The sequence below is a fragment of the Trachypithecus francoisi genome, unplaced genomic scaffold (genome assembly GCF_009764315.1).
Source record: "Trachypithecus francoisi isolate TF-2019V2 unplaced genomic scaffold, Tfra_2.0 Lachesis_group10, whole genome shotgun sequence".
Classification (NCBI taxonomy): Eukaryota; Metazoa; Chordata; class Mammalia; order Primates; family Cercopithecidae; genus Trachypithecus; species Trachypithecus francoisi.
The window spans coordinates 36105467-36131261 of NW_022681455.1; the positions used below are offsets into that span (position 1 = coordinate 36105467).

Consider the following 25795-nt stretch of genomic DNA (forward strand, 5'->3'; position numbering starts at 1 on the left):
GGTCAGGAGATCGAGACCATCCTGGCTAACACGGTGAAACCCCGTCTCTACTAAAAATACAAAAAAAAAAAAAAAAACTAGCTGGGCGAGGTGGCGGGCGCCTGTAGTCCCAGCTACTCGGGAGGCTGAGGCAGGAGAATGGCGTAAACCCGGGAGGCGGAGCTTGCAGTGAGCTGAGATCTGGCCACTGCACTCCAGTCCGGGCAACAGAGCGAGACTCTGCCTCAAAAAAAAAAAAAAAAAAAAAAAAGAAAATGAATGTATCCAGAGAGGCAGTCTGACTTACCTAAGGTCACACAGCAAATTAGAGACAGAGCTGGAATCAGAGCCCGAACCTCTGCCATGGCAGGTAGCCCTGCTAGTCTTGTTTGGGGTCATCTGCCCCTGACCAGGGTCCATAGGGCTTCTGGGGAGGATCTATGTGTCCTGACATTGGATAGTTTACTTAGAAGGGGTGGAGCAGGGAGACCCTGTGGCCTCTGCCCGCGACAGGCAGATTGTGGAGGTGGCCTCCAGGGTGCACAGCCTCCCCCGCCTGAGGCAGGCCGCACACAGAAGTCCAGGCAGGACCTGACCCCATTACTGTGGTTTGTCAGGTCAGTAGAGCAGAGACTGCCCCAGGCACGAAGGCGAGTTGGGCCTGCATATCAGCTGCACACAGACAGAGATGCAGCGATAACAAGGCTGCTGGAGATAAGGCCCTGCTGCTCTCTGCCATTCAGCCAGTCAGCGGCTGCCAGGCACTCTTCCAGGTACTCGGAATTCAGTGATGAACAAAATAGACAAAGCCCCTACCCTCGCCAACTTCATGACATTCTATTAGAGGGGAGCAGACGATGAACAGGTACACAGGGCTTGAAGGACATGAGCCCAGGTAAGGCAGGTGAGCATGGCTTGTAATGAGGTCGGGGAGACCTCCGAGGAGGTGACACATGAGCAGTCCTGAAGGACCAGAGGGAGCACCACTCACAGTGCTGCAACCTGGCACGCGTTGCTTCAGTAAACCCTCCTGGTGTCCCTGGCTATGCAAGTGACATGCTCCCATCTTACTGACGAGGAAGCTTAGAGACATGCGCTCACCTGTAGCCACAAATGGAGGCATGAGATCTGGACTCAGCCCCGTCTCCCAGAACTCGGCTACCTCTCCACCGGCTCACAGGAGTACAAGCACGCTTCCAGAATGTGGACGTCGCGAAGCCTGTGGGGGGGAAGCAGGTGGTGTGCGATGGGGGTCATGGGGAGAGGGGGATATGCACAGGGTTAGTGGGGTGAACGGATCTAGAGTTCACTCGGGAACACCTCTTTGTAGACCTGAGTTTAGAGTTAAGCTTGGAAAGAAGGAAGGGAGGGAGAGAGGGAGGGAGGGAAAGAGGAAGGAAGGAGGGGCGGACAATTCCATAGGGAGAGGATCTGGCTCATGCAGAGCTTCAGCGGGAGTGGTGAGGAGGGCTGTCCGCAGGGAGGAACCTGCTTTGGAGTGGACGTTTGGTGCAAATTCATGGCAAGAGAAGATACTTCAGATTCAGGTTGTACACTCTGGTTCTTTCACCACCATACAAAGGTCCAGCCTCATGCTAGGACCTTGGGGGCCCCACAAGGATGAGGCCTCTAGGGCTTGCCTCAGGGAGCAAGGGAAGAACACAGCAAAGTCAGAAACATCCTAGGACAGATTGACCACACATCCCGGATACCCACCCCATGGTAGGCTAGCCAAGCGTTTCCCCTACTACTGCTTACTCGGTCCCACCATTTGGGTCTTCAAGTCGCATCTTCCTCCTGTCGGTAGTACCCAGAAGAGACAGAAAACTCCTTGGTTCGTTCAGTCACCAAGTATTTACTGAGCAGCTACAATGGGCCAGGCACAGTGCCAGGGGGCTCAGCAGTGGCCAGAATACTGCCCTCGCCCTGACAGAGTCATTGTCCAGTGGTGGAGAGGGACATGTCACTGGAGACAATGCAGATTAATTAATATGCTGAATGCTACCAAGGACAAGGTCGAGATCAAACGGAGCGGAGGCCTGGGCACCAGACCTTCCCCCAGCCACATCTTTGTAGGGTGGAGTGGAGGGGGCTGACCTCTGGGCTGGGTGCAGGGAGGCAGGCGTTTGGGGTGGAGTGGAAAGGGGAGTGTGGACCGGACGGTGTGGGAAGGGAGGTGTGAAGAGGAGAAGCCTGTCATCCGGAACCCAGAAGACTGGCTGAGATGCTCGATTCACAGAGCTGTCCCCACCCCCGTCTTCCACCAGGGGGTGCTAAAGCTGAGGGCGGGGAGAGAGGAGGAGGTGCAGGAGGTGTGGGGGAGGGTGCCTTTTCTTGTCTTCCCTCCCTCCCTCCCTCCCTTCCTTCCTTCCTTCCTTCCTGCCTGCCTGCCTCTTTCTTCCTTCCGTTCTTTCTTTTTGAGATGGAGTTTCACTCTTGTTGCCCAGGCTGGGGTGCAGTGGCACGATCACTGCAGCCTCTGTGTCCTGGGTTCAAGTGATTCTCCTGCTTCAGCCTCCCAAGTAGCTGGGATTACAAGCAAAAACCACCATGCCCGGCTAATTTTTGTATTTTTAGTAGAGATAAGGTTTCAACTTGTTGGCCAGTCTGGTCTTGAACTCCTGACCTCAGCTGATCTGCCCTCCTCGGCCGCCCAAAGTGCTGGAATTACAAGCGTGAGCCACCGCACCTGGCTGATGGCACTTTATCTTTTGCTGCTGGGATGGATGTTCTGCTCGAGCCCTAAGTCTGCTGACCAGCCCTTGCCCTTGAGAAGAGGAAGAGGTAATGGGGACACAAGGTTGGGGAGATGGCCTCATAGGAGAAGCCCAGCACCCCATCAAGTTTCCAGAGGCTGGCTGGGCTTGGTGGCTCATGCCTGTAATCCCAGCACTTTGGGAGGCCGAGGCGGTCAGATCACCTGAGGTCAGGAGTTCGAGACCAGCCTGGCCAACACGGTGAAACCCCCATTTCTACTAAAAATACAAAAATTAGCTGGCCATGCCTGTAATCCCAGCTGCTCAGGAGGATGAGGCAGGATAATCGCTTAAACCTGGGAGGCGGAGGTTGCAGGGAGCCAAGATCATGCCACTGCACTCCAGCCTGAGCAACAGAGCAAGACTCTGTCTCAAAAAAAAAAAGTTTCCAGAGGTCAGTAAGGTGTCCCAGGTGCTCTAAGCTATTCCCCTGAGGGACTTACCAGGGGCTGCTGGAGTAGGAAGTAATGGGCAGGAGGAATAAGGCTGGGTGCCTGGTCTGCAGGGTCAAGTATCCCCTGAGGGGTTTGGAAGGCAGACACCTGCTCTTTCCTCAGATGTCCACTGGGCTCACTCCCAGACCCATTCAATGGTTGCTCAGATGTTGCCTCCGCAGACAGACCTTCCCTAATCAAACACTACTCACTAGTCTTTTAGATCCTTACTCTGCCTTATTTTCTTCATTGCACTTAATACCACCTGCCATTACATTTAGTTGACCCATATGAAAGTATTAAATCCCAGCATTTTAAATCATCTGTTTATTGAGACAAGGTCTCCCTCTGTTGCCCAGGCTGGAGTGCAGCTCACTGCAGCCTTAACCTCCCAGGCTCAAGCAATCCTCCCACCCCAGCCTCCCGAGTAGCTGGGACCACAGGCATGTGCCACCATGCTTGGCCAATTTTTAGTAGTAGTAGTAGTAGTAGTAGTAGTAGTAGTAGTAGTAGAAACGGGGTTTCACCATGTTGTCCAGGCTGGTCTCAAACTCCTGTTCTCAAGTGATCCTCCCACCCCAGCCTCCCAAAGTGCTGGGATTATAGCCATGCGCTACCACGCCCAGCCAACAAATAACTGTTGAACGAATGGGTCAATGAATCCTTGGGCTGAGTATCTGGCAAAAAACTTAATAGAGGAGTTGGATGTGAGTTGGAGCCGACTCCCACTGAGGGGACCATTTCTGGGGCAGGGACTGGACCGCCAAAGGGCAGAAGCTGGGGTTGGGCAGCTGGAGTACCCGGGCAGAGCTGACACAGTCCACTGGGGAAGGAGCCTCTGGCGAGAAACCTACTGTGTGCGAGGCACTGAATTGGATACTTTTCTAGTCATCTCTTTTAGTCCTCACAACGGCCCTGTGACATGGGTCTTATCACCCAGTCTCGTTTTACAAATGAGAAGACTGAGGCTTAGAGGAGCTAAGTAACTTGTCCACGGTCACGCAGCTCACCGCCCCACAGAGCAGCCCCATCTGCAGTCTGGCTTCTGCATCTCCCTGCCCCCTTGCAATTTTGCTTGTTTCATGGAGTTTTGACAGCCCCAAAAGAGCATGGGAATCTCTAGAGCGGGGGCCAGAGCTCCAGGGCTCCCTGGCCTGTCCTACCCCCATAGGACCCCAGGTGTGTCATGCTTTTTCATTTCTGTGGAGGTCTCGTGGTGAGGATGTCCGTGCTGGCCCATCCTCACTATGGTGAGGAGGTTCATGCTGGTCCTGCTATTTGGGGCACAGAGGGTGGCTGCTGTGCTCCTGGGGCAAGATGGGGTCTGGGTGGCCAGGACAGGGGACATGACAGCCTCATAGTTATGTGGGGCTTTTGTCTCAATCTCTATGAAACCAGTCATCAATTCCCATACCATGTCTCTGCCTCCAGAAGCTCACAGGCTAACTAGGAAGACAATGCAACAACAGCAGCCACTTCTCAGGCACTTGCTGGGCACCGGGCATTCTAGTTGGCAGTTTAATGTGCAGTTAGGAGCCAGATGCCAGATATGAAGATCATATTCACCACTTTCTTAGTTATGTGTGACCTTGGGCAAATTACTTAACCTCTCTGGCCTCAGTCTCTCCATCTGTACCAGGGGAATAATTATATTGGAACAGACCAAAGCAGCCCTGATATCTGGAAGCTGCCTGGTCCTATTAGCCAGGACTTGGTTACTCAGAGCTGTCCAGCTTGGTGCAATTCGGTCTTGCTATGCTGAGCACAGACAATTTCACAGACATCAGCATCGAACAAGGCCATCCGTGAACAGGGCAGACTAACACAAAAATGAAACTACTCCATAACCATATCTGAACATAGACAAAACATGAATATTGTCAAACCACAGAAATGACCCAAATCCCCCTGTAGAGCTAAGCTGAGTGGAGGCTGCTGGTTTACCAGCTGTAGCTTCAGCCTTGCCCTAGTCTGCTTTCCTTCTAGGCAAGATGTGTTAAGACTCCCAATCACAGTGTTACCTCCATTTCCTGACAGCATCAACCCAGAACAAAGCCTCACTTCCTTAACCCCTTCCCAATCACCTAACACAACTCCAAACATTCGTAACGCCCCCTTCCTGGGCGCCCCATGACCCCCATGGTGCACGCTCTCCCTTGTTGCAAGGAGTCATCAGCTCAGCTTGTTCCCCTACACGTGTGTTTCTGGTGATCTCTGGTTGGAGGCATTGAAAGTTCCTACCTCATTGGGTTATTGTGAGGAATATACTTGAAATGATACAATTCTAAGGCTCTTTCAATATGCTTGTCATACTTTAGTATTATCCCCATTTCACAAGGAGGACACTGAAGCTCAGAGAGAGGACCAAACTTTGCCCAAGGTCACACAGCAGGTAATGACAGAGAAGGGATGTACATTCAGGTCTCATTCCAAAGCTGGTTTCCTGAACCCCTGCCTCCATGCTTATAGGGCACAAGCCAACAGGACAACCTTGGGTTGGTGTCTGGGGAGGAGAAGAGCAAAGGGCCCTTGGAACTCAAAAGAAGAGAGCCTTAGGCTGGAGAGGCAGGGTATCGAGGATGACCTGAGTCACCCTCTCCTCCTCCCGTCCCTTTCATGACTCCCCCAACTGGATCCTCCAAGGGCTCCCTCCCAGGCTGCATGGCTGCTGAGTAACACAGGGCCAGTCAGGTCCAGAGTGGGGGTCAGTGTGAGCAGTCAGAGGCCTGAGTCACTTCCTCACCCTTGCTCAAGAGCATACGGAGCCACAGCCAGAGTGGCCACTCGTGCCCTCAGAAGGTCGCACCCACTTGGGCAATGAGCATGTCTTTGGTATCCCCACCTTCCCCAACTCTGCCCCACTCAGGTGTTTAAGACGTGCGGCACCATCCTGACCTGGTGCCACATCCTAGCCCCTTTCCTTACTGGATCCTCAAACCAGAAGAAAACCTGAATCTCTGAGCTTACTTACTCTCTTTTGCTTGCGTCCGGCCTAAAATCTGGCTTCCAGGACCCTACCCCAACTTCGGAATCAAGGTACCTTGCACTGGTGCCACCGATCCCAAAGGTCCAAAACTCCTGCAGCACTCCCAGGCAAGCAACCCCGTTCCTTAGGCTCCCATGGGATCTCAGGGTCAGAGTAGGGGGTGGAGGAGGGAAAAGGCTGGGGAACATATCAGATACCCCAGGGCAGGATGGACTAGGGAGACCCGGTTGGATCAGTAGACATGTCCTTATGATGTAGGCAAGGCCATTTCCTTTGAGGAGCATTTCTCTTAATTCTAGGCCACTGCATAGCCTCCTGACCAAGAGCAGGGACTCTAGAACCAGGCTCTGCCCTTACCAGCTGTGTTACCTTGGGCAAATTACTTAGCCTCTCTGTACCTCGGGTTTCTCATCTCTAAAATGAGGATAATCATAGTACTGACTCATAGGCCTCTTACCAGGACTAAGTGAGTTATATAAAACACTTAATCACTGGCACATGGCAAACACAAGTGTTTATTAAATGACTCTTTTACATCTAATGGGCTGACTCCTCCATTCATTCTCCACACATTTGCTGATATATTGCCATGTGCCAGAAATGAAAAAGACAGATTGCCTGACTGAAATAATGGCGGGCGTTATTGTGTGATGCCGGCACCCCACCCTCACTTCAGAATGGTCTTCCAAGTGGTGCCCGAGGCTGCAGGACTGCCCGGGAGGGTTTGGGGCACAGAGTTTGGGGGCTGCAGACTCCCTAGTGTGGACCCCCGGCTTGCTGTAAGCCCCTAGCAAGTTTCTTTCCTTGTTCAGTACACCTTTTCTCTTTTCCACAAAGTGAAGCAAGTGGTCCCCGCCCCTTCCACAGCCCCATGCCTGGGCCAGAGAGGGGTGGACAAGTCAGGCTGGGCATCCAGAGCCCTTGCAGCCATTTCCTCCTCCCACCTCCCCACCTTGCTCCTCAGAGGCCTTTGTGGTTTGAGTATAGAATCTCCATCAGGCTGCACAGGCCACCAGACAGGTGGCAAGGGCCTCGATTTGTCATTGTCCTCATAGGGCCTTAGGAAGCCCACAGAAACTGTCTTCAGAGCTGCACATTGGGCCAGGTGCAGTGGCTCACGCCTGTAATCCAAACACTTTGGGAGGCTGAAGTGGGCAGATCACCTGAGGTCGGGAATTGAAGACCTGCCTGGCCAACATGGTGAAACCCCATCTCTACTAAAAATGCACAAATTAGCCATGAGTGGTGGTGCACACCTGTAGTCCCAGCTACTCAGGAGGCTGAAGCAAGAGAATTGCTTGAACCTGAGAGGCGGAGGTTGCAGTGAGCTGAGATGGCGCCACTGCACTCCAGTCTGGGTGATAGAGTAAGATTCCATCTCAAAAACAAACAAACAAAAATTCTGCACATTTGAACCTGCATGCATATTTGGTATTATAGAATTAGTGCTGTTAATTTTAGATTTAAGAATGTATTGTGGGCCGGGCGCGGTGGCTCAAGCCTGTAATCCCAGCACTTTGGGAGGCTGAGACGGGCGGATCACGAGGTCAGGAGATCGAGACCATCCTGGCTAACACGGTGAAACCCCGTCTCTACTAAAAAAAAAAAAATACAAAAAACTAGCCGGGCGAGGTGGCGGGCGCCTGTAGTCCCAGCTACTCGGGAGGCTGAGGCAGGAGAATGGCATAAACCCAGGAGGCGGAGCTTGCAGTGAGCCGAGATCTGGCCACTGCACTCCAGCCTGGGTGACAGAGCGAGACTCCGTCTCAAAAACAAAAACAAACAAACAAACAAAACAAAAAGAATGTATTGTGGGCCAGGCGCGGTGCCTCACACCTGTAATCCCAGCACTTTCGGAGGCCAAGGCGAGTGGATCACGAGGTCAGGAGTTCAAGACCAGCCTGGCCAAGATGGTGAAACCCCCATCTCTACTAAAAATACAAAAATTAGCCGGGCGTGGTGGCAGGCGCCTGTGATCCTAGCTACTCGGGAGGTGGAGGCAGATAATTCCTTGAACCCAGGAGGCGGAGGTTGCAGTGAACCAAGATCAGGCCACTGCACTCCGACAGACCGAGACTCCGTCTCAAAAAAAAAAGTATTGTGTATATGTAGTTTTTAAAATCCTTACCTTTTAGAGATACAAAAATATTTATGAATAAAATGATATGACGCCTGGGTTTTGCTTCAAAACGATGGTGGGAGAGGAATGTAGATGAAATAAAATTGATTATGAGTTGCGGTTGCTGAGGAATCGGGGTCACGGGGGTTCATTGAACCTCCTATCAGATATGGTCCAGAAGCCTCAGATCTGGGAGCTGGCTAGAAATGCAGACTCTCGGCTCCACCCCAGACCTACTGAGTCAGGATCTGTATTTTAATCAAATAAAATGCCCAGGGGATTCCTGAGCACACTCGAGTGTGAGAAGCGCTGGCTTACTCTGTTCACTTCTTTCCTGCATGTTTGACATTTTCCATAATTAAGAGGTTGTGGGGTTTTGTTTTGCTTTCCTGTGTCTTCACAGTCACGAGGAGCTCTTCCTACGGAGACCAGGGCTGGAGGGAGCTGGGAAGCGCTGCCTCCCGGCTCCTGCCTCCTGCTTGGACCCACCAGCGCCGCCGCTGGCCCGCGCTCGGTCGGGAGGCACCGGGGTCCCGCAGGGCAGCCCCGACCCGGTGCCTGGGCCGCCCCTGCAGCAGGGGTTCCGTCGGGCCGGGCGGAAGCGCGGGAGCGCAGGGCTGGGCAGGCCCGGGCGTGGCGGCCCCTGCGCACCTGGGCGAGCCGACAGGTGGGAGCGTCGCGGCCCGGGGCCCCCGCCCTCGCGCGGGGGAGGAGCGGGCGGCGCGGGGCGGGCGCAGCGGGGGCCGGGGCGCTGGGAGCCCGTTGGGCCGCGAACGCAGCCGCCACGCCAGGGCCGCCGAGATCGGGTGCCCGGGATGAGCCTCATCCGGAAAAAGGGATTCTACAAGCAGGACGTCAACAAGACCGCCTGGGAGCTGCCCAAGACCTACGTGTCCCCGACGCACGTCGGCAGCGGGGCCTATGGCGCCGTGTGGTGAGACCCCCGGGCCGCTGGGGGGCAGGGGGGGCGCGGGGGGTGGTGGGGCGGGCGCTGTGCGCTCCCCTTTCCTCCCAGCCCGCCCTGGGCTGGCCCCTCGCCAGCGCCACCTTGACGGCGGACCTCAAGGCGCAGCGCCCTCCCCGGGGCCACTCAGCCGCCATCTCCCTTTTCTCACCGGGTGGCTGAGTGAGGTCTCTGTGGGTCGAGTTGGGACTGGGCCTGGTTCTCCAGGACTGTGCCCTTGCAAGATCCCGGAGTCCATTGGGCAGATCCTCACTGTCACAGACGAGTACACCGAGGCCCCAAGAGGGGGAGGTGGCTCGCCAAGTCGCAGAGAGAGTGAGACTCCTTCCCTGCCGTGGATCCCGTCGCAATGAGACGATTGCTGCCCCTGGCGCTGTGCCTCTCTCTCAGCTCCTGCCTGACTTCCCATTCCCTGCCCTGCGTCCCGCGGCTCCCCCATATTCTAGGTGGTGGGCATCGTCCCCTCTCAGCCAGCTGCCCAGTGGGAGGGGTCAGGGCGATCTGGGAGATAGGGCCCACGAGGAGAGCCTCGCCTGCTGACCTGCCTGTGCCCGACAGCTCGGCCATCGACCAGCGGTCAGGGGAGAAGGTGGCCATCAAGAAGCTGAGCCGGCCCTTTCAGTCCGAGATCTTCGCCAAGCGCGCCTACCGGGAGCTGCTGCTGCTGAAGCACATGCAGCATGAGAACGTAGGCAGTGGCTGCCCCGGGGAATGGGGCGGGGGCTGCCCTGGGGAGTCAGGGGCAGGCGCAGGCAGGGCCTCCCGGTGTGGAGAGCTCGGGACAGTCTCCTCCCTGCTCCCCTAATGGTGCCTCTCACCTCACTGTTGAAAGGAGGGGGTGCTGGGACCTGCCCTGCCCACTTTCCAGGAAGAGGTCAAAGGGTATTTTTGGCAGAACACACTTTGTGAGGTACAGAGTGTCTCATCCTACAGAGGAAATTGGCACAGGGGAACTTTGTAATTGGTTCCATGTCTGAGAACTTGTGGCTACCTGGGACTAGACTCCCAGTTAGTGTTGTGTCCACGTGACCCTGATAACAACAATATACACATATCGATCACTTCCTGTGTTCTAAGAGCTCTGCATACACTAACTTGTCTAGTCCTCATGATATATAAGTACTGTTGCCCCGTGTCACAGACAGGGAAACTAAAGCACAGCAAGTCTCACAGGTTAGATGGTTAGTCAGTAGCAGAGCTGGGGTTTCAATCTGGGCAGCGAGGCTCAGGGTCTAAGCACTTGACCATCAGATTGGCTTGTCTGATAGAAGCAGCCAGGAAAACCAGGGGCCCAGCTCAGGACCTGGCAGGCAGGCTTTGCTGCAGGATACCTAGATTGGAGGGCAGACATTTCAAAATGTTATGTACATTTTAAGCCCATTCTTCTCCAGCAAACCCCTCCCCTATTCCTCCAGCCAGGGTGATCTTGTCCTTGGCTCTGAACCAGCCCTGTGGCAGGCAAGGATGGATGTGGCTGGAGACCCAAGGTCGGGGCAGGGCATTTGCTGGCTGGAAAGCTCCTTCCCTGTTCCCTCCTTTTTCCCTTCCACCCTCCCCTTATGCTTTCCTGCTGCCTAGGTGAGTTGAGAGTGGGTTTGCATTGCTTGCCCTGAACACCAGACTTGAAAGTAATGAGCACACCTCATTCTTCTCCCCACCTTCCCTTCTCCTCAGCCTGACTCTCTGTCATGATTTATTGCAAACTCCCTCCAAATCCAGGGGATTCCTCTAGCCCTCTGCCCTTTTTACTGCTTCCAAGAAGGTTGGAGACATGCCTCCTGCTGCAGGTGGTGTATTAGGAAAGGGTGGATGACCCTGTGCATGGCCAGGGCCCAGGAGGAGGTGGGAGGAGAAGGTAATATCTGTCTAGCCCTCACAGGTGACTTTTTCCCCAGGTCATTGGGCTCCTGGATGTCTTCACCCCAGCCTCCTCCCTGCGCAACTTCCATGACTTGTGAGTTGGGCTGCACTGGGTTCTGGGGCATTTGCAGGCCTTACATGCTGCTGGGGAGCAAGGTGGGGGAGGGTCCAGGGTTTCTATTCTGGGTGTGGCGGGGAGAAACTCCTTCCCTGGCAGTCCTATGCCTTTGCCTGTCAAGTGTGATTCTCTCTGGAAAGATGCTTTTAGCCAAAGGCAGGCAGAAAGAGGCAGGAAGGACTTTGTGGGGTGCTTGCCTGGCAGGGGGAGTTCTGCACAGCTGCTTTGCTTTTTACCCAGCTTTAACACCATGAAGACACATCTGCCAGTCCTCACAGGGTTAGCACCAACTCACCTTTCCTGGGGACACAGATGTGAGTCTGGACCTTGGAACTCTTTCTAGCATGAAGCAAGGATTAAGAAGCCTTGGCTGCCTCTGGCTGATGGGGGTGTTTCACAGAATGGCAGAGAACCAGAACATATAGCTGCAAAATGTATAGCTTTGCCTGTGCGGTGTCTGAATAAGACTGGACTATTTGGACAAGATGGAGAAGTCAGTGTGGTGCATGGAGGCCAGCAGCTGGCTTGGTCAAGCTGAATCTGGATTGATCCTACAGGCAGCCTCAAGACCTGGGGATTTGAGCAGGGAGGTGGTATGTTCAGATGGGATTTGGGGGATGCACTCTGGCAGCACCAAGAAAGGAGTAGGAAGCAGCTCTGGGACAGAGGGGAGAGCCTGAAGGCCAGTGTTAACGATCTAAAGTAGAGGTGATGGGATGCCAAGAGCAGACTTGAGGCCCCATTTGGGAGGCAGGGCCAACACAATGTTCCGTCTGTTGGGGTGCAGTGGCTAAGTGAGGTGGCAGAGGTGGGGGGACGTGCAGGTTCCTGCTTGGAATACAAGGTGGAGGAAGAGCAGATCTTGGGGGAAAGATAATGAACTCCATTTTGGACACTTTACTTTTAAAGAGACTGTGAACATTCCAATGTTTAATCACAGTTGCAAATAAATATGAACCTCAGCAGAAGAAAGTCTGGGCTAGGGATGTGGATTTGTGCTGGAATAATCACCAATGGATTATAGCTGACACCTGGGAACAGGTAGTTATAGAATGCGGTAAGACAGTATTGATTCAGATATCAACATGAAAGAGAAGAGCCGAGAGGAGGAGCAGACGGAAGAAGCCGAGAGGGCCTGATCGGAGGCAGAGGAGAGTCAGCAAAGAACTGAGAGGCAGTTTCTTTCTTTCTTTTTTTTTTCGAGACAGAGTCTAGCTCTGTCGCCCAGGCTGGAGTGCAGTGGCGCGATCTCGGCTCACTGCAAGCTCTGCCTCCCAGGTTCATGCCATTCTCCTGCCTCAGCCTCCCGAGTAGCTGGGACTACAGGCGCGCACCACCACGCCCGGCTAATTTTTTGTATTTTTAGTAGAGACGGGGTTTCACCGTGTTAGCCAGGATGGTCTCGATCTCCTGACCTCGTGATCCTCCCGCCTCGGCCTCCCAAAGTGCTGGGATTACAGGCGTGAGGCACCGCACCTGGCCGGGAGTTTCAGACTTGGTGAAAAGTTAGGTCAGAAGAAAAGGGAGTCATGGTGTGTTTGTCGGGTGTTCACTGGTGATCTTGAGCTGAGCGGTCTGGCAGTAGGAGGGAAGCAGAAACCAGGTTATCTCAAGACTGGGAGTTAAGGCAGTGGAATCCGGGAATGTGGACCGCCCTTTCTAGAAGTTTGGTGCTGAGAGAGGGAGAAGGGGTGGTCAGTTGAAGGAGCAAAGTCAAGGGAATGTGGCTCTAGCACAGAGAGGCTTCAGGAAGTTTGTCGCCAAGATGAAAAAACCAGTGCCCGAGTGGAGGGGAAAGACAGGAGGGGACTGGGCATGGAGAGGGCCCCAAGGGAGGTGTGTGGTCAGGCAGGAGAGGGCTGCCAAAATCCAGAGTCTCCTGGAGATGCCTCCAGCATGTCCTTTCAAATATATATATATATTTTATAATTTTTAAGGTAATATTTATTTTAAAAATTTTTAAATTATATTCTAGAGATAGAGCTGTGTTGCCCAGACTGGAGTGCAGTAGCACAAACACAGTTCACTGCAGCCTCCAACCTGTAGGCTCAAGCCATCCTCCCGCCTCAGACCCCCAAGTAGGTGGGACTACAGATGCATGCCACCATGTCCAGCTTTTTGTTTTGTTTTGTTTTTAAATTTTTATAGAGATGGTGTCTCACTATGTTACTCATCCTGATCTCGAAATCCTGGCCTCAGGTGATCCTCCCACCTCAGCCTCTTGAGGAGCTGAGACTAAAGGTGCATGCCACCACACCTGGCTTTTTTTTTTTTTTTTTTCCTGAAAGATGGAGTCCAGGCCAGGTGCGGTGGCTCACGCCTGTAATCCCAGCACTTCGGGAAGCCAAGGCAGGCAGATCACCTGAGGTCAGGAGTTCGAGACTAGCCTGGCCAACATGACAAAACCTCGTCTCTACTAAGAATACAAAAATTGGCTGGGCATTCTGGCGTGCACCTGTAGTTGTAGCTACTCAAGGAAGCTGAGGCAAGAGAATCGCTTGAACCTGGGAGGCAGAGGTTGCAGTGAGCCGAGATTGTACCACTGCACTCTAGCCTGGGTGACAGAGCGAGACTCCATCAGAAAGAAAGAGAGAGAGAGGGAGGGAGGGAGGGAGGGAAGAAGAAAGGAAGGGAGGAAGGAAGGAAGGGAAAGGAAGAAAAGATGGGGTCCCTATGTTGCTCAGGCTGGTCTCAAACTCTTTGCCTCAAGCGATCGTCCAGCCTCCGTCTCCCAAAGCACTGGGATTGGAGGTATGAGCTATGCCCCCTGGCCTATTTTATAATTTTTATTATTTTTTGTCTTTGTCCCGGATTTTGCTGTTGCTACAACAGTTACATTTTGCTGGCCTTATCCTGTTGTGCAATTCCCTAAGAGGCTGCAGTAGCCTCCCCATCTACCCCTTCCACCCTCCTGGAAACTGTTGTATTGTTTTCTTCTTGGAAAGGTGGACATATTATTTGTTTGTAGAGCCATCTCAGCTGGGCATGACCCTCTGAGGGATAAAATATTTGGACAGAAGCCAAAGGAAATACTGGCAGATGTTTCTAACTCCTAGCTGTGGCTTTCCCTGGGGTGTGGAGGAGGGCAAGGAGAGAGTACCTTTGAAGAGCGGGAACACAGTTCCATGTGGCTTTCCTGAGCACGCTCCAACTGCAGCGCTTACTCTGAGCTCTGCCAGTTGGGCAGCCTGCCACAGGAAGGCTGGGAGCCAGGAGCCCAGAGGCCTGTGTGGTGATCTGGCTGACTGAGGTGGGGTTGGTTTTTGCACACTGGAGGGTGTCTCTATGACCCCTGTTCTGCCCTGAGGCCCCTCCTCTGAGCACAGACCTGGGGCTGGGTGGGACCCAGCACTGTTCCAAGAAGCCCTCATGCCTTCCAGCTACCTGGTGATGCCCTTCATGCAGACGGATTTGCAGAAGATCATGGGGATGGAGTTCAGTGAGGAGAAGATCCAGTACCTGGTGTATCAGATGCTCAAAGGTCTTAAGGTGGGTGGGGAGTTGGAGGCTGGCAGAAGGGATGCCTTGCTGTCGAGACCGGAGGTTTGGGGGAGGCTGGAGAGAGCACACTGTTACAGGTCGGAGGAGGTTTCTGAGCCAGCCTGAAGTGTCTGGTGTGGAAACTGGGCCATGGACTCACCCTTCTCTCTCTCCCACACAGTACATCCACTCAGCTGGGGTCGTGCACAGGGTGAGTGCTTTCTCTGCCATGGTCCTCAGAGGCCCCTGTCCCATCCCTGGGTGTGGGGTTCTTTGGTAATCAAGGAGTGGGAAAGGTGGAGGGAGAGGACACTTCCTAGGAGCTCAGAATATGGAGTTTTCAGACCCAGCCACGGCCCAGGAAGGCCTGCTGCAAAGAGTCGCTGTGTCCCAGGGGACTTCATGGGGAACTGCTGTGGACAAAGGGAGCCCTGAGCTGAGTGCTTCAGGCTTCAAGAATCAGGAATATTTTAGAGCTGGATGGGCCCCGAGAGAACACCTAGTCCAACCCTCATTTTACACATGAGGAAACTGAGGCCCAGAAGGGAAAGGGGCCTGGCTGAGGTCACACCCCTGGGTGGTGGTGGAGCTAGGACAAGCTCCATTTCTGCCTCAGCCTAGCATGCACTCCCTGTCCTCTCCCCAGGACCTGAAGCCGGGCAACCTAGCTGTGAATGAGGACTGTGAACTGAAGGTGAGTGGGCTGCAGGCTCAGCCCAGAGGCGGGATGGGCCCTCCCCAGGGAAGCCCCTGGAAGCCGCTCCCAGAGCCTCCTCCTCTCAGCAAGTTCCTTTTCCATTTATCCTCTGAGCCATAGATCCTGGATTTTGGGCTGGCGCGGCACGCAGATGCCGAGATGACTGGCTATGTGGTGACCCGCTGGTACCGGGCCCCCGAGGTGATCCTCAGCTGGATGCACTACAACCAGACAGGTCAGTGGTCAGCGCCTGAGAGGGCAGTCCTGGGGCCATCTGGTCACTCGGTGCTGATTGACTGCCAGGCCCAGTCAGACAGTCCAGGTGACACTTCCCCTCCCTCTGCAGTGGACATCTGGTCTGTGGGCTGTATCATGGCAGAGATGCTGACAGGGAAAACTCTGTTCAAGGGGAAAGACTGTATCCTTTGCTGGAAAAGCCAAATTCCATCTAGGGATTCCTTCCTTCAACAGACACTTTATTTAAACAACTGTCTTTTTTTTCTTAATGTGAGAGTGATATATACTCCCTGTAAAATAATTTGTAAATGCAGATAAGGCTGGATGCGGTGGTTCACGCCTGTAATCCCAGCACTTTGGGAGGCTGAGGTGGGAGGACTGTTTGAGACCAGGAGTTTGAGACCGGAGGTGGCAATATAGTGAGACCCCCATCTCTAAAAAATTTTTTTAAATTAGCCAGACATGGGCCGGGTGCGGTGGCTCACACCTATAATCTCAGCACTCTGGGAGGCTGAGGCGGGCAGATTACCAGGTCAGGAGATCGAGACCATCCAGGCTAACACGGTGAAACCCCATCTCTACTAAAAATACAAAAAATTAGCCAGATGTGGTGGCAGGTGCCTGTAGTCCCAGCTACTCCAGAGGCTGAGGCAGGAGAATGGCGTGAACCCAGGAAGCGGAGCTTGCAGTGAGCCGAGATTGTGCCACTACACTCCAGCCTGGGTGACAGAGCAAGACTGTCTCAAAAAAAAAAAAATTAGCCAGACATAGTGGCATGCACCTGTAGTCCCAGCTACTTGGGAGGCTGAGGTGGGAGGGTTGGTTGAGCCTGGGAGGTTGAGGCTGCAGTGAACTGTGATTGTGCTACTGCACTCCAGCCTGGGTGACAGAGGGAGACCTTAACTCAAAAAAAAAACCCAAAATGTCGGGTGGGTGTGGCGGCTCACGCCTATAATCTCAGCACTTTGGGAGGCCAAGGCGGGCAGATCACCTGAGGTTAGGAGTTCAAGACCAGCCTGGCCAACGTGGTCAAACCCCATCACTATCAAAAGATACAAAAATTAGCTGGGTGTGGTTGTGCACACCTGTAATCCCAGCTACTCGGGAGGCTGAGGCAGGAGAACTGCTTGAATCCAGGAGGTGGAGGTTGCAGTGAGCCCAGATTATGCCACTGCACTCCAGCCTGGGTGACAGAGTGAGACCTTGTCTCAAAAAAAAAAAATAGATAGATAGATAAGCAAAATGATGAAAAACGGGTCACCTATAATTCTACCACCATGTGGAAAATACATTTTGGCACTGCACACATGAACTGAGTGACTGTGTGTGCAGGACAGGCCTTTGGTGAGAAGACGAGGAAACAGAAAAGAGTGACTGGGATGAAGGCTGAGAAGTCCCCATGTATTTGTCCGGTAGGGAACCCCCTCAGCCTGGCATGTTGGAAAGCTCTCCAGAGCCCTGAGCCCTGAAGAATGGGCCTCCTCCTGAGAGCAGGAGGTGGGTAGGCAGGGCTGCAGCCTGGACAGTCAGTTGCCATGGTGCCCAGGTGACGTGATGGTGGGGTTGTGGGAAGGGCAGTCTCAGACCCACCAGGAGACCAACGCTAAGCCTTAACCTGCCACCAAGACCTGGACCAGCTGACCCAGATCCTGAAAGTGACCGGGGTGCCAGGCACAGAGTTTGTGCAGAAGCTGAACGACAAAGCGGTGGGTGGTAAATGGGACCTAGCCTGGCCTGGGAGTGTGCTTGACTGACATGGGCCCAGTGGGCTGGAGGCCTTTGTGGAAGAAGGCTCACCTGCACCTTCCCACAGCATCCTCCTAGCCTGGCACGCGCTCTTGTCTTCATCTCACCGTGGACCCTGACCTGAGCCTTCAGCCCTGCTCTGAGGCTTTTCTGAAATCCCTGCTCTACATGCTGAGGCCAGAGCCCTAAGGGGTTTGATGCTTTTCTGTCTTCCAGGCCAAATCCTACATCCAGTCCCTGCCACAGACCCCCAAGAAGGATTTCACTCAGCTCTTCCCGCGGGCCAGCCCCCAGGGTGAGTCTCATAGCCCACTCCCCAGGGGCCTCTCAGTGCATCCCCAAGGGCAGGCTCTTCCACCCCGGTGTGAGGCTCATGGCTCTGCCCCTGCAGCCGTGGACCTGCTGGAGAAGATGCTGGAGCTAGATGTGGACAAGCGCCTGACAGCCGCGCAGGCCCTCACCCATCCCTTCTTTGAACCCTTCCGGGACCCTGAGGAAGAGACGGAGGCCCAACAGCCATTTGATGATTCCTTAGAACACGAGAAACTCACAGTGGATGAATGGAAGCGTAAGAGCTGGGGCCTCGGGCTTCCTCGCCTCCACCTGCAGCCTCTCTTCCTTGCTTCCTCCATCTTTGTGCCTGGCCTCTGCCAGCCCTACCTGCCACCTAAGGCTCCTGCCCCCTCCTTCGTGGTGGGCATTGTCTCCTACGTGCTTCTTTCTCCTTGAGCTGACTTCGCTCTCCACGCTGTCTCTGAAGGGAGTGGACTTTCTCGTCTCAGCACCTCTTTACCCACCTTAAACCATGCTGCCTTTCTCAGAGCACATCTACAAGGAGATCGTGAACTTCAGCCCCATTGCCCGGAAGGACTCGCGGCGCCGGAGTGGCATGAAGCTGTAGGGACTCATCTCACATGGCACCGCTGGCCAGACACTGCCCAAGGACCAGTATTTATTTGTCACTACCAAACTCAGCCCTTCTTGGAATACAGCCTTTCAAGCAGAGGACAGAAGGGTCCTTCTCCTTATGTGGGAAATGGGCCTAGTAGATGCAGAATTCAAAGATGTTGGTTGGGAGAAACTAGCTCTGATCCTAACGGGCCATGTTAAACTGCCCATCTGGAGAACTGCCTGCAGGTGGGGACCTTTCCCTCCCACTGGAGTGGGGCTGAGAGGGCGCTGAGCCAGGCCAGGGGCCTATGGCAGTGATGCTGCATTGGTTTCCTAGGGATGCTCTAATGAATTACCACACATTGGGTAGCTTGAAACAGCAGAACTTGATTCCCTCACAGTTCTGGAGGCTGGAAATCTGGGATGGAGGTGTTGGCAGGGCTGTGGTCCCTTTGAAGGCTCTGGGTAAGAATCCTTCCTTGGCTCTTTTTGCTTGTGGTGGCAGTGGGCAGTCCGTGGCATTCCCCGGCTTATTGCTGCATCACTCCAGTCTCTGTCTCTTCTGTTCTCTCCTCTTTTAACAACAGTCATTGGATTTAGGGCCCACCCTAATCCTGTATGATCTTATCTTGATCCTTATTAATTACACCTGCAAATACTCTAGTTCCAAATAAAGTCATATTCTTAGGTTCCAGGTGGACATGAATTCCAGAGGGAAATGATTCAACTCACTACAGATAGCTGGGAGGGAGGGGCCCCTTCCTGGGCCCTGTGCTGAGGCCTTGTGCTCTGTGAAGAAACCAAATGTGTTTGGCTGCTAAATTAAGGGAGTTGCGGAGAGAGCTGCAGCTGGTGCTATTGCATTCAGGTTATTTTGGGTGAGTGATAAGCAATCAAGATACGAAACAACAGCAGGCTTGGATACTGCGAGCTGCACAGGCAGAAATGGGCTCTTGCCTAGCTTGATGGCAAACCGTTCTGCTCTCTTTGGGAGATGGCACAGCTCTCCAGAGCTTTGACCTGACAGTGGCTAGAACCTCTCTGTTTTTATCTGAGAAACGAATTTCCATGTGCACAAGCTATCAGGGGCACAGTGGGTCTCAAATTTCCTTGTGCACCAGGGGAATTGTTAAAATGCAGATTCCTGGGCCCCATCCCAGGGCTTGTGACAGCAGGTCTGGAGTTGAGACCTTAGAATGTGCATTTGAATGAGGACCTCTCGCCCTGACCCAAGCCTAGTGATTCTGATGGACATCAGACATTTAGTGGATTTCAGTCATATTTGATTTGTTGGAAGGCCTAAATCAACCTACAGTAGAAGACTGGGGGGCTTCAGATGGAGCTTCACACTCATCTTACAGGTGTTAAAACTGAGGCTCAGACAGCTTTTTGTTTGTTTGCTTGTTTGAGACAGGGTCTGGCTCTGTCACCCAGGCTGGAGTGCAGTGGCACAATTACAGCTTACTGCAACCTCAACCTCTTGGGCTCAAGCCATCCTCCCACCTCAGCCTCCTAAGTAGCTGGGACTACAGGTATATGCCATCCAGGTGCACCAGGACTACAGGTGGCTAATTAAAACATTTTTTTCTTTTTTGTATAGGCAGGGTTTCTCTATGTTGCCCAGGCTGGTCTTGAACTTCTGGATTCAAGTGATTCTCCCATTTTGGCCTCCCAGAGTGCTGGGATTATAGGCATGAGCCACCCTGCAGGCCCACACAGCATTTTTAAGGCCTTGAAACTCTTCTGTATGATACTGTAATGGTGGATACATATTGTGCATTTGTTACAATCTGTAGGACTGGATAACACGGAGTGAGCCCTCAAGTAAACTGTGGACTTCAGTTAATAATAATGTGCCAGTATTGGTTCATAAATTGTAACAATTGTGCCACACTAATGCAAGACGTTACTCATCAGGAAAACTGGGGAGAGAGAAGGGGAGGAAGTACATGGGAACCTCTGTATTTTCTGCCAACCTTGTCACTCCAGCCTGGGTGACAAGAGTGAGACTCCATCTCAAAACACAAAAAACAAATACCCTGAGGCCACAGAGACATTGGGTCAGATACCCACAGCTGGGAAGTGGTGGAGTCAGGATTGGAACCCAAGTAGGCTTGACCACTGCGCCCAGCTTGGATTCAGGATTGCCCAGCCTTCCGTCTTCTCGCCGGTCTCTCTTGAGACCCTTACTGCTGACTGTGTCCATGGTCTCTGTTTTCTCTCCCACAGAAAGGCCCTGCTGTCAAGGAGTTGGGGAGTCCTTGACTGGGACTGGCTAGTCTTGCCACAGCCCTGGCCTCGCTGGTTACTAAACTGCCCCAGGTTCCCTGAGTCTAGATCCCTCTAAGTCTCCTTCTGAGAATCCTCACTGCCCCAAGGAAAAAGTCCAGCCTTCTTGGCCTGGCATTCAAAACCCCTTGTGTTTTGAATCTCATCAGCTCCCACTGCCTCCCCTGGTCCTTATGTCAGTGTGGGACACCAGTCCTGGGATCCACCATAAGGTTCATTCTGCATCATTCACAGGTTAAAAGTCCTGACAAGTGCTGCAGTACAGAGAACTGTCCAACTCATTTAATACAGAACTTCCCAAATTTACTTAACCACAGGACCCATTTTCTCCCAACAGCATGACACTCATAGCCTTTTTTGCCCAGTGCACAGGCCCCGATACTGCCTCTCCCCAAGTAGGCTTGGCCTTCTTTTAGTGCCCGTGGGTAGAAGGCCCTCCATTCTCCTCTCCATTCTCCTTGGCCTTCAAGGCTTTGCCTTAGGCCTCCCTCCAGGCAGCTGTTCTCCATCATCCCCCCTGGGCTGCAGGCCCCCTCTGTGGGCAGCATTTACAGTGTGCGGTTTGGCCTGCCCTTCCCATTGCCCACTGTGAGCAAATATCTGTGCATGAATGAATGAATGATGACTGAATGATGTCCCCAGGGGCCTGTCGGTCACTTCTTTGCCCCGACCAGGCCAATGTCATATGGAAGGTGGCAGAGAGCACAGCAGGAAGCAGAAGTGGGCAGCCCTGGGCTGTACCTTTGAGAATCTCTATTCTCTCAGACTCCCAGACTGCCCCCATCCCCATCATCCCTTGGTGTGCCCCTAGGCTGTCCCCACTCTGGAATTAAACCTCAGCCCCCTCCCACAGAATTTTCTCAGACCTGTGAAGTTTCTTCAAAAGGCAGTGGAGGTGCTCAGCAGCGCAAGGTGGGGGGTGGAGGGGGTGGGGGGTAAAGGGGGTGGGGGCTCCATGGATTTGGGTCTTGCCCAGTGAGCACATGGCCTGTGTGATAGGAAACAAGTCTATTCTCCTGCTGTCTGCGGGCAGAGGAGCTGGCATGGTGGGGGTGGGGGAGATTTGGGCTCAGGTACTCTTGGTGGATGGGCTTCGTTCTGTGGCTGATGGGGTGGCTTAAAATATCTTAACAGATCAGGAAGCCAGACTGCAAGGTGGGGGACATTTCCTAACAGCAAGTGTGCCCTCCATTCCCTCTTTTGAGGAACAAAGAGTATTTTTGCTGGTGCCTGAGTCATCCATGAGAACAGACAGCAGCGGTGTCCCAGGGCCGGGCTTGCCTGGTGTGGATTGGGGTGGTGCTGCTCCCAGTGAGGGGCAGCACAAGGGGAGACAGAAATGGAGGAACAGCCCCCATAAGGGCAAGCCCAGTATACACCGGTGCCCAGAGCTGCCTGATGGAGGAACAGCTCCGTAAAGGTGAGCCCAGTGCGCACAGGTGCCCCGAGCTGCCTGCGTGAGGCTGGAGGCTAGTTTGGATGAGGGCATGGCTCAACTTTCACTTGGCACATTGAAATAGCTTTTGCTGTCTGCTAGGATGTGGAAAACTGTTTTTCCATGCCCCCAAGCAGTGCTGCAGCCACAGGTGAGGAGGGAGGAATCTCTCCCTGCCTCTCCTCCCAACTCTTGGCTTTTGCATCCTTAAATTTGGTTGAAACAATTCCCTAAGATCTAATGCTGGGAGGCTTCCCTTCCTTCATTACACAGTGAACTCAGGTGCTCTATCTGCATTCTCCCTAAATCCTCCTGAGCTTTTAGGTAAGAGGCGGGTGATTTCACAATGGGCAGCAGAGGCCTAAGGCCATTCCATCAAACTGAAGATGGCAGCAAGTTGTTCTTACTTCTTTGTTGAGCACCCAGGGATATATCCCGGAGCAAGGGTGGTGCCAGGGATTCTTCTGCTTTGGTTCCTCCTGCAGGGTCCCGGCTTAGCTGGACGGCAGCCCTCACTCTGGGTGGATGACAGTCAGGGGCCTTTGGCCATTTTTTGTGCCTTTGATCGCTTCTCAAAATCATATTTTCTTTTCTTTTCTTTTGAGACGGGGTCTCACTCCATTGCCCAGGCTGGAGTGCAGTGGTGCAATCACGGCTCACTGCAGCCTCGACCTCCCTGGGTTCAGGTGATCCTCCCACCTCAGCCTCCCAAGTAGCTGGGACTATAGGCATGCACCACTATGCCTGGCTAATTTCAGAATAATATTTTCGTACACATAAAATATGTAGGATTACAAAGTAAGCTAGTTATATTTATATACAGTTGTCAAAATATTTTTAAAATGTGTAACATGGTACTATGTGCATAGGTTTCTTTATTAACATATTGAATAACAAGATCTAGGGGTGGGCCTATTAAACAATGGTAAATTGAAGTAGAGATGAGTGTAAACAGTATTTTAAGATACCTGTGGCAAACTGTAAAGGGATATGAAAAACTCTGTGGTTTCTATTGGCGCTGCTGATACAACTGCACTTTGCTCCCTTTGTTCATAACCCAGGAAATAGAAATGACTGAAAATAAAGTTGTATTCTATTCCAATCCAAGTGCACAGACCCCTGAATTCTATAGTTCATGGACCCCAGTTATGAGCTATTGGAATGAGGCTGTTCCAGCTACTGAAATGAGGCGTTAGGTATCCTCTGTGAATTCCTAACAAACCCCCCAGCCCCACTCTCTATGATCATGGAGCCAGGTTGGAAACTTCCAGCACTGCACCTGGACGCCCACACACTCATCAGGGCCCACTCCTCTGGACCGCCCAACCTCACCACCCAGGTAGAAATGGACGTGACTGGGGCATTTTGCTAGGGCAGCAGTTCCCAACCTTTTCGGCTCCAGGGACTGGTTTCATGGAAGACAATTTTTCCAAGGATGGAAGGTGGTGGGGAATGGTTTTGGGTGAAACTGTTCCACTTCAGATCATCAGGCATTAGATTCTCATAAGGAGCATGCAACCTGGATCCCTCGCATGCGCAGTTCACAATAGGGTTTGTGCTCCTATGAGAATCTTGTGCCACCACTGATCTGGCAGAAGGCACAGCTCAGGCTGTAATGCTCACCTGCAGCTCACCTCCTGCTGTGCAGCTCGTCCCTAACGGGCCATAGACAGGTATCGGCCCCTGCCTGGGGATTGGGGACCCCTGTGTTAGGGAATTGGTGGAGGCCTCTATATCTAGTTTGCAGAATGGGTGGAACTCTTCCATTCCTGCCCCACCATGGTCCCTCTAAACAATTTTACTGATGAAGACACTTAAGCCCAGAGTAGGGCCAGGGCTCAGGTCTCCAATTTACCACTGCACCATTCTTCCTGCTGCCAGTGTGGTATGGGCACGGTGGAGATGAATGTGTGTTTTTTGCTCCCTGTGTTACTGCCCCTGAACCCCCGGCCACCATAGGCACAAAGGTGGAGCCACGCCTTGGGACAGGTTTGTGTTAACTGGCCAAAAGAAGGAGCTGCCATAAGACATTCCTCTCTGTGTTCCCAAAGGTCTCACTATTGAGAAGATTTGGCCAGGACCCCGGGATGGGACGAGGTAGGGGACGAGGAAGGGAAGTGTGGTTGAGAAGCACTGTGGCTTAGATAGGAGGTTTCTCCTGACCAGAAGGAGGTACAAATAAGCCCATGAGTACCCATATGCATTTGGGACGGTGCCAGCTCCCCACAACACCCTGACAAAACCCAGGAAGCAGCTGCTGGGTGTTCCCGGGGAGGCTGGACTCTAAGCCCAGGGCTCCTGGTTTTGGCTGAAATTTCTGTCTCCAGAGTGTGGCCTGGGGCAGCAGACCATGGACCCCAAAGAGTCCCGTGGACTGGGTCAGTGGTCTTCTGAGACAGAAGTGTTGGTTACCCACCCAACAGCCATTCTCCCATGTTCCTTAAAGAACCCACATTTTATTCTAGATGCAGTTTGCTCGGGAAGGTGGGCCTTTCCTCCAGCTCCAGAGGGTGACCCATGAAAGCCCTAAACCAAGTGTGCTGATTTTCCCTTTGCTAGGGATTGATTTAGGACTCAGTCCTGCCCAAGAGAACTTGGGAGAAGTCTGGGAAGGAGATCCAGGTGGTCTGTACCTGCTACCTGCCCTGAAGATGGTTTTGTGAGCTCTGCAGCTCTGGCAGCCATGGTGTGACCATGAGATAGCAAGCCCAGGGTAAAAGGCAAAGGCCCACAAACTGAGGACAATGGAATGCGAGGATAGAAAGATCCTAAATGCTTGGATACATCAGGGAACTATGAAACCACTCTGAGGACTGCCTGCCTCTAGACCTCTTGCTATGTGAAATAACTAAATCACTTTTTTAGCTTAAGCCGCTATCAGGCAGGTTTCTTGTATGTATGGCCCATACATTCTTAAGTGGCACAGCATCTCAGTGGTTTCAATACAGACTCATACGCACGGGGGCTTTCTCCAGATTGTGGGGTCCATAAGATGCAGAAGTTTTCTAAAGTCCCAAGGAAGAACCCCAGTAAAGGTTACAGTTGGATTTCCTCCAGCCCAGCAGGATAGGGCAATGCCTTTAGAAATTTGAGTTTAGTTCAGCCTTTGCTTTTATCTTGTTTCTTTTTCAGACACAGGGTCTTGCTCTGTTGCCCAGGCTGGAGTGCAGTGGTACAAGCATAGCCCACTGCAGCCTCAAACTCTTGGGCTCAAGCAATCCTCCCACCTCAGCCTCCCAAGTAGCTAGGACTACAGGCACGTGCCACCATACCTAGCTAATTTTTTTTATTTTTATTTTTTGTAGAGACAGGGTCTTACTATGTTGCCCAGACTGGCAATCTTTCTTTTTTATCCTCCATCAGAGGAAGTGGCACCCCTCTCTAATGCTGCTCTCTCCTTGCGTGGCACACTATAGTAGTTAACTGTTAGCTCTGGAGACATACGACATATTATTCTCACCAGCCCTGTGATCTAGGGCCTCAGTTTCTCCATCTGTAAAATGGGGACAGTAACACTAAAGAAATAAAGATAAGGAATGTACTCAGAACAGTGCCTGGCACAAAGGAAGTGCTTGCCAAGCATTAACTGTTATTTTTATTATTTTCTCTACCACATCCTCTTCCCTCCTCAATCACCCCATCTTCCTGACATCTCCACTTCCTCCTTCTCAGTAGCAGTTTTTCCTACTCACCTTGTGTCCATGTTAAATCCCTCCTCAATGGGTCTACTACCTTATTCCCACCTGGGTTCTTTACCTTCTTGACAAACTGTCTTCAAAGAGGAGTCTGTGTTTGTCACCTTTG

General features: G+C 52.8%; 1 protein-coding gene across 2 annotated transcripts; it reads left to right on the forward strand.

The window, feature by feature from the left end:
• The first annotated feature begins 8244 nt into the window (after nt 1-8244).
• MAPK13 (mitogen-activated protein kinase 13) lies at nt 8245-23093 on the forward strand. Of its 2 annotated transcripts, none has more exons than XM_033216954.1 (12): nt 8245-9208; nt 9797-9926; nt 11134-11192; nt 14597-14705; nt 14878-14907; nt 15343-15390; nt 15514-15628; nt 15740-15811; nt 17257-17336; nt 17593-17671; nt 17768-17943; nt 18087-18219. In XM_033216954.1, the coding sequence occupies exons 1-12, from the start codon at nt 9090-9092 to the stop codon at nt 18108-18110; spliced, it is 1041 nt and encodes a 346-aa protein (XP_033072845.1). In that variant the 5' UTR covers nt 8245-9089; the 3' UTR covers nt 18111-18219. The 2 variants fall into 2 exon arrangements, with proteins under 2 accessions (XP_033072845.1, XP_033072844.1); XM_033216953.1 differs by having other exon boundaries at nt 8250-9208; nt 17768-17944; nt 18198-23093.
• The last annotated feature ends 2702 nt before the right edge of the window (nt 23094-25795 follow it).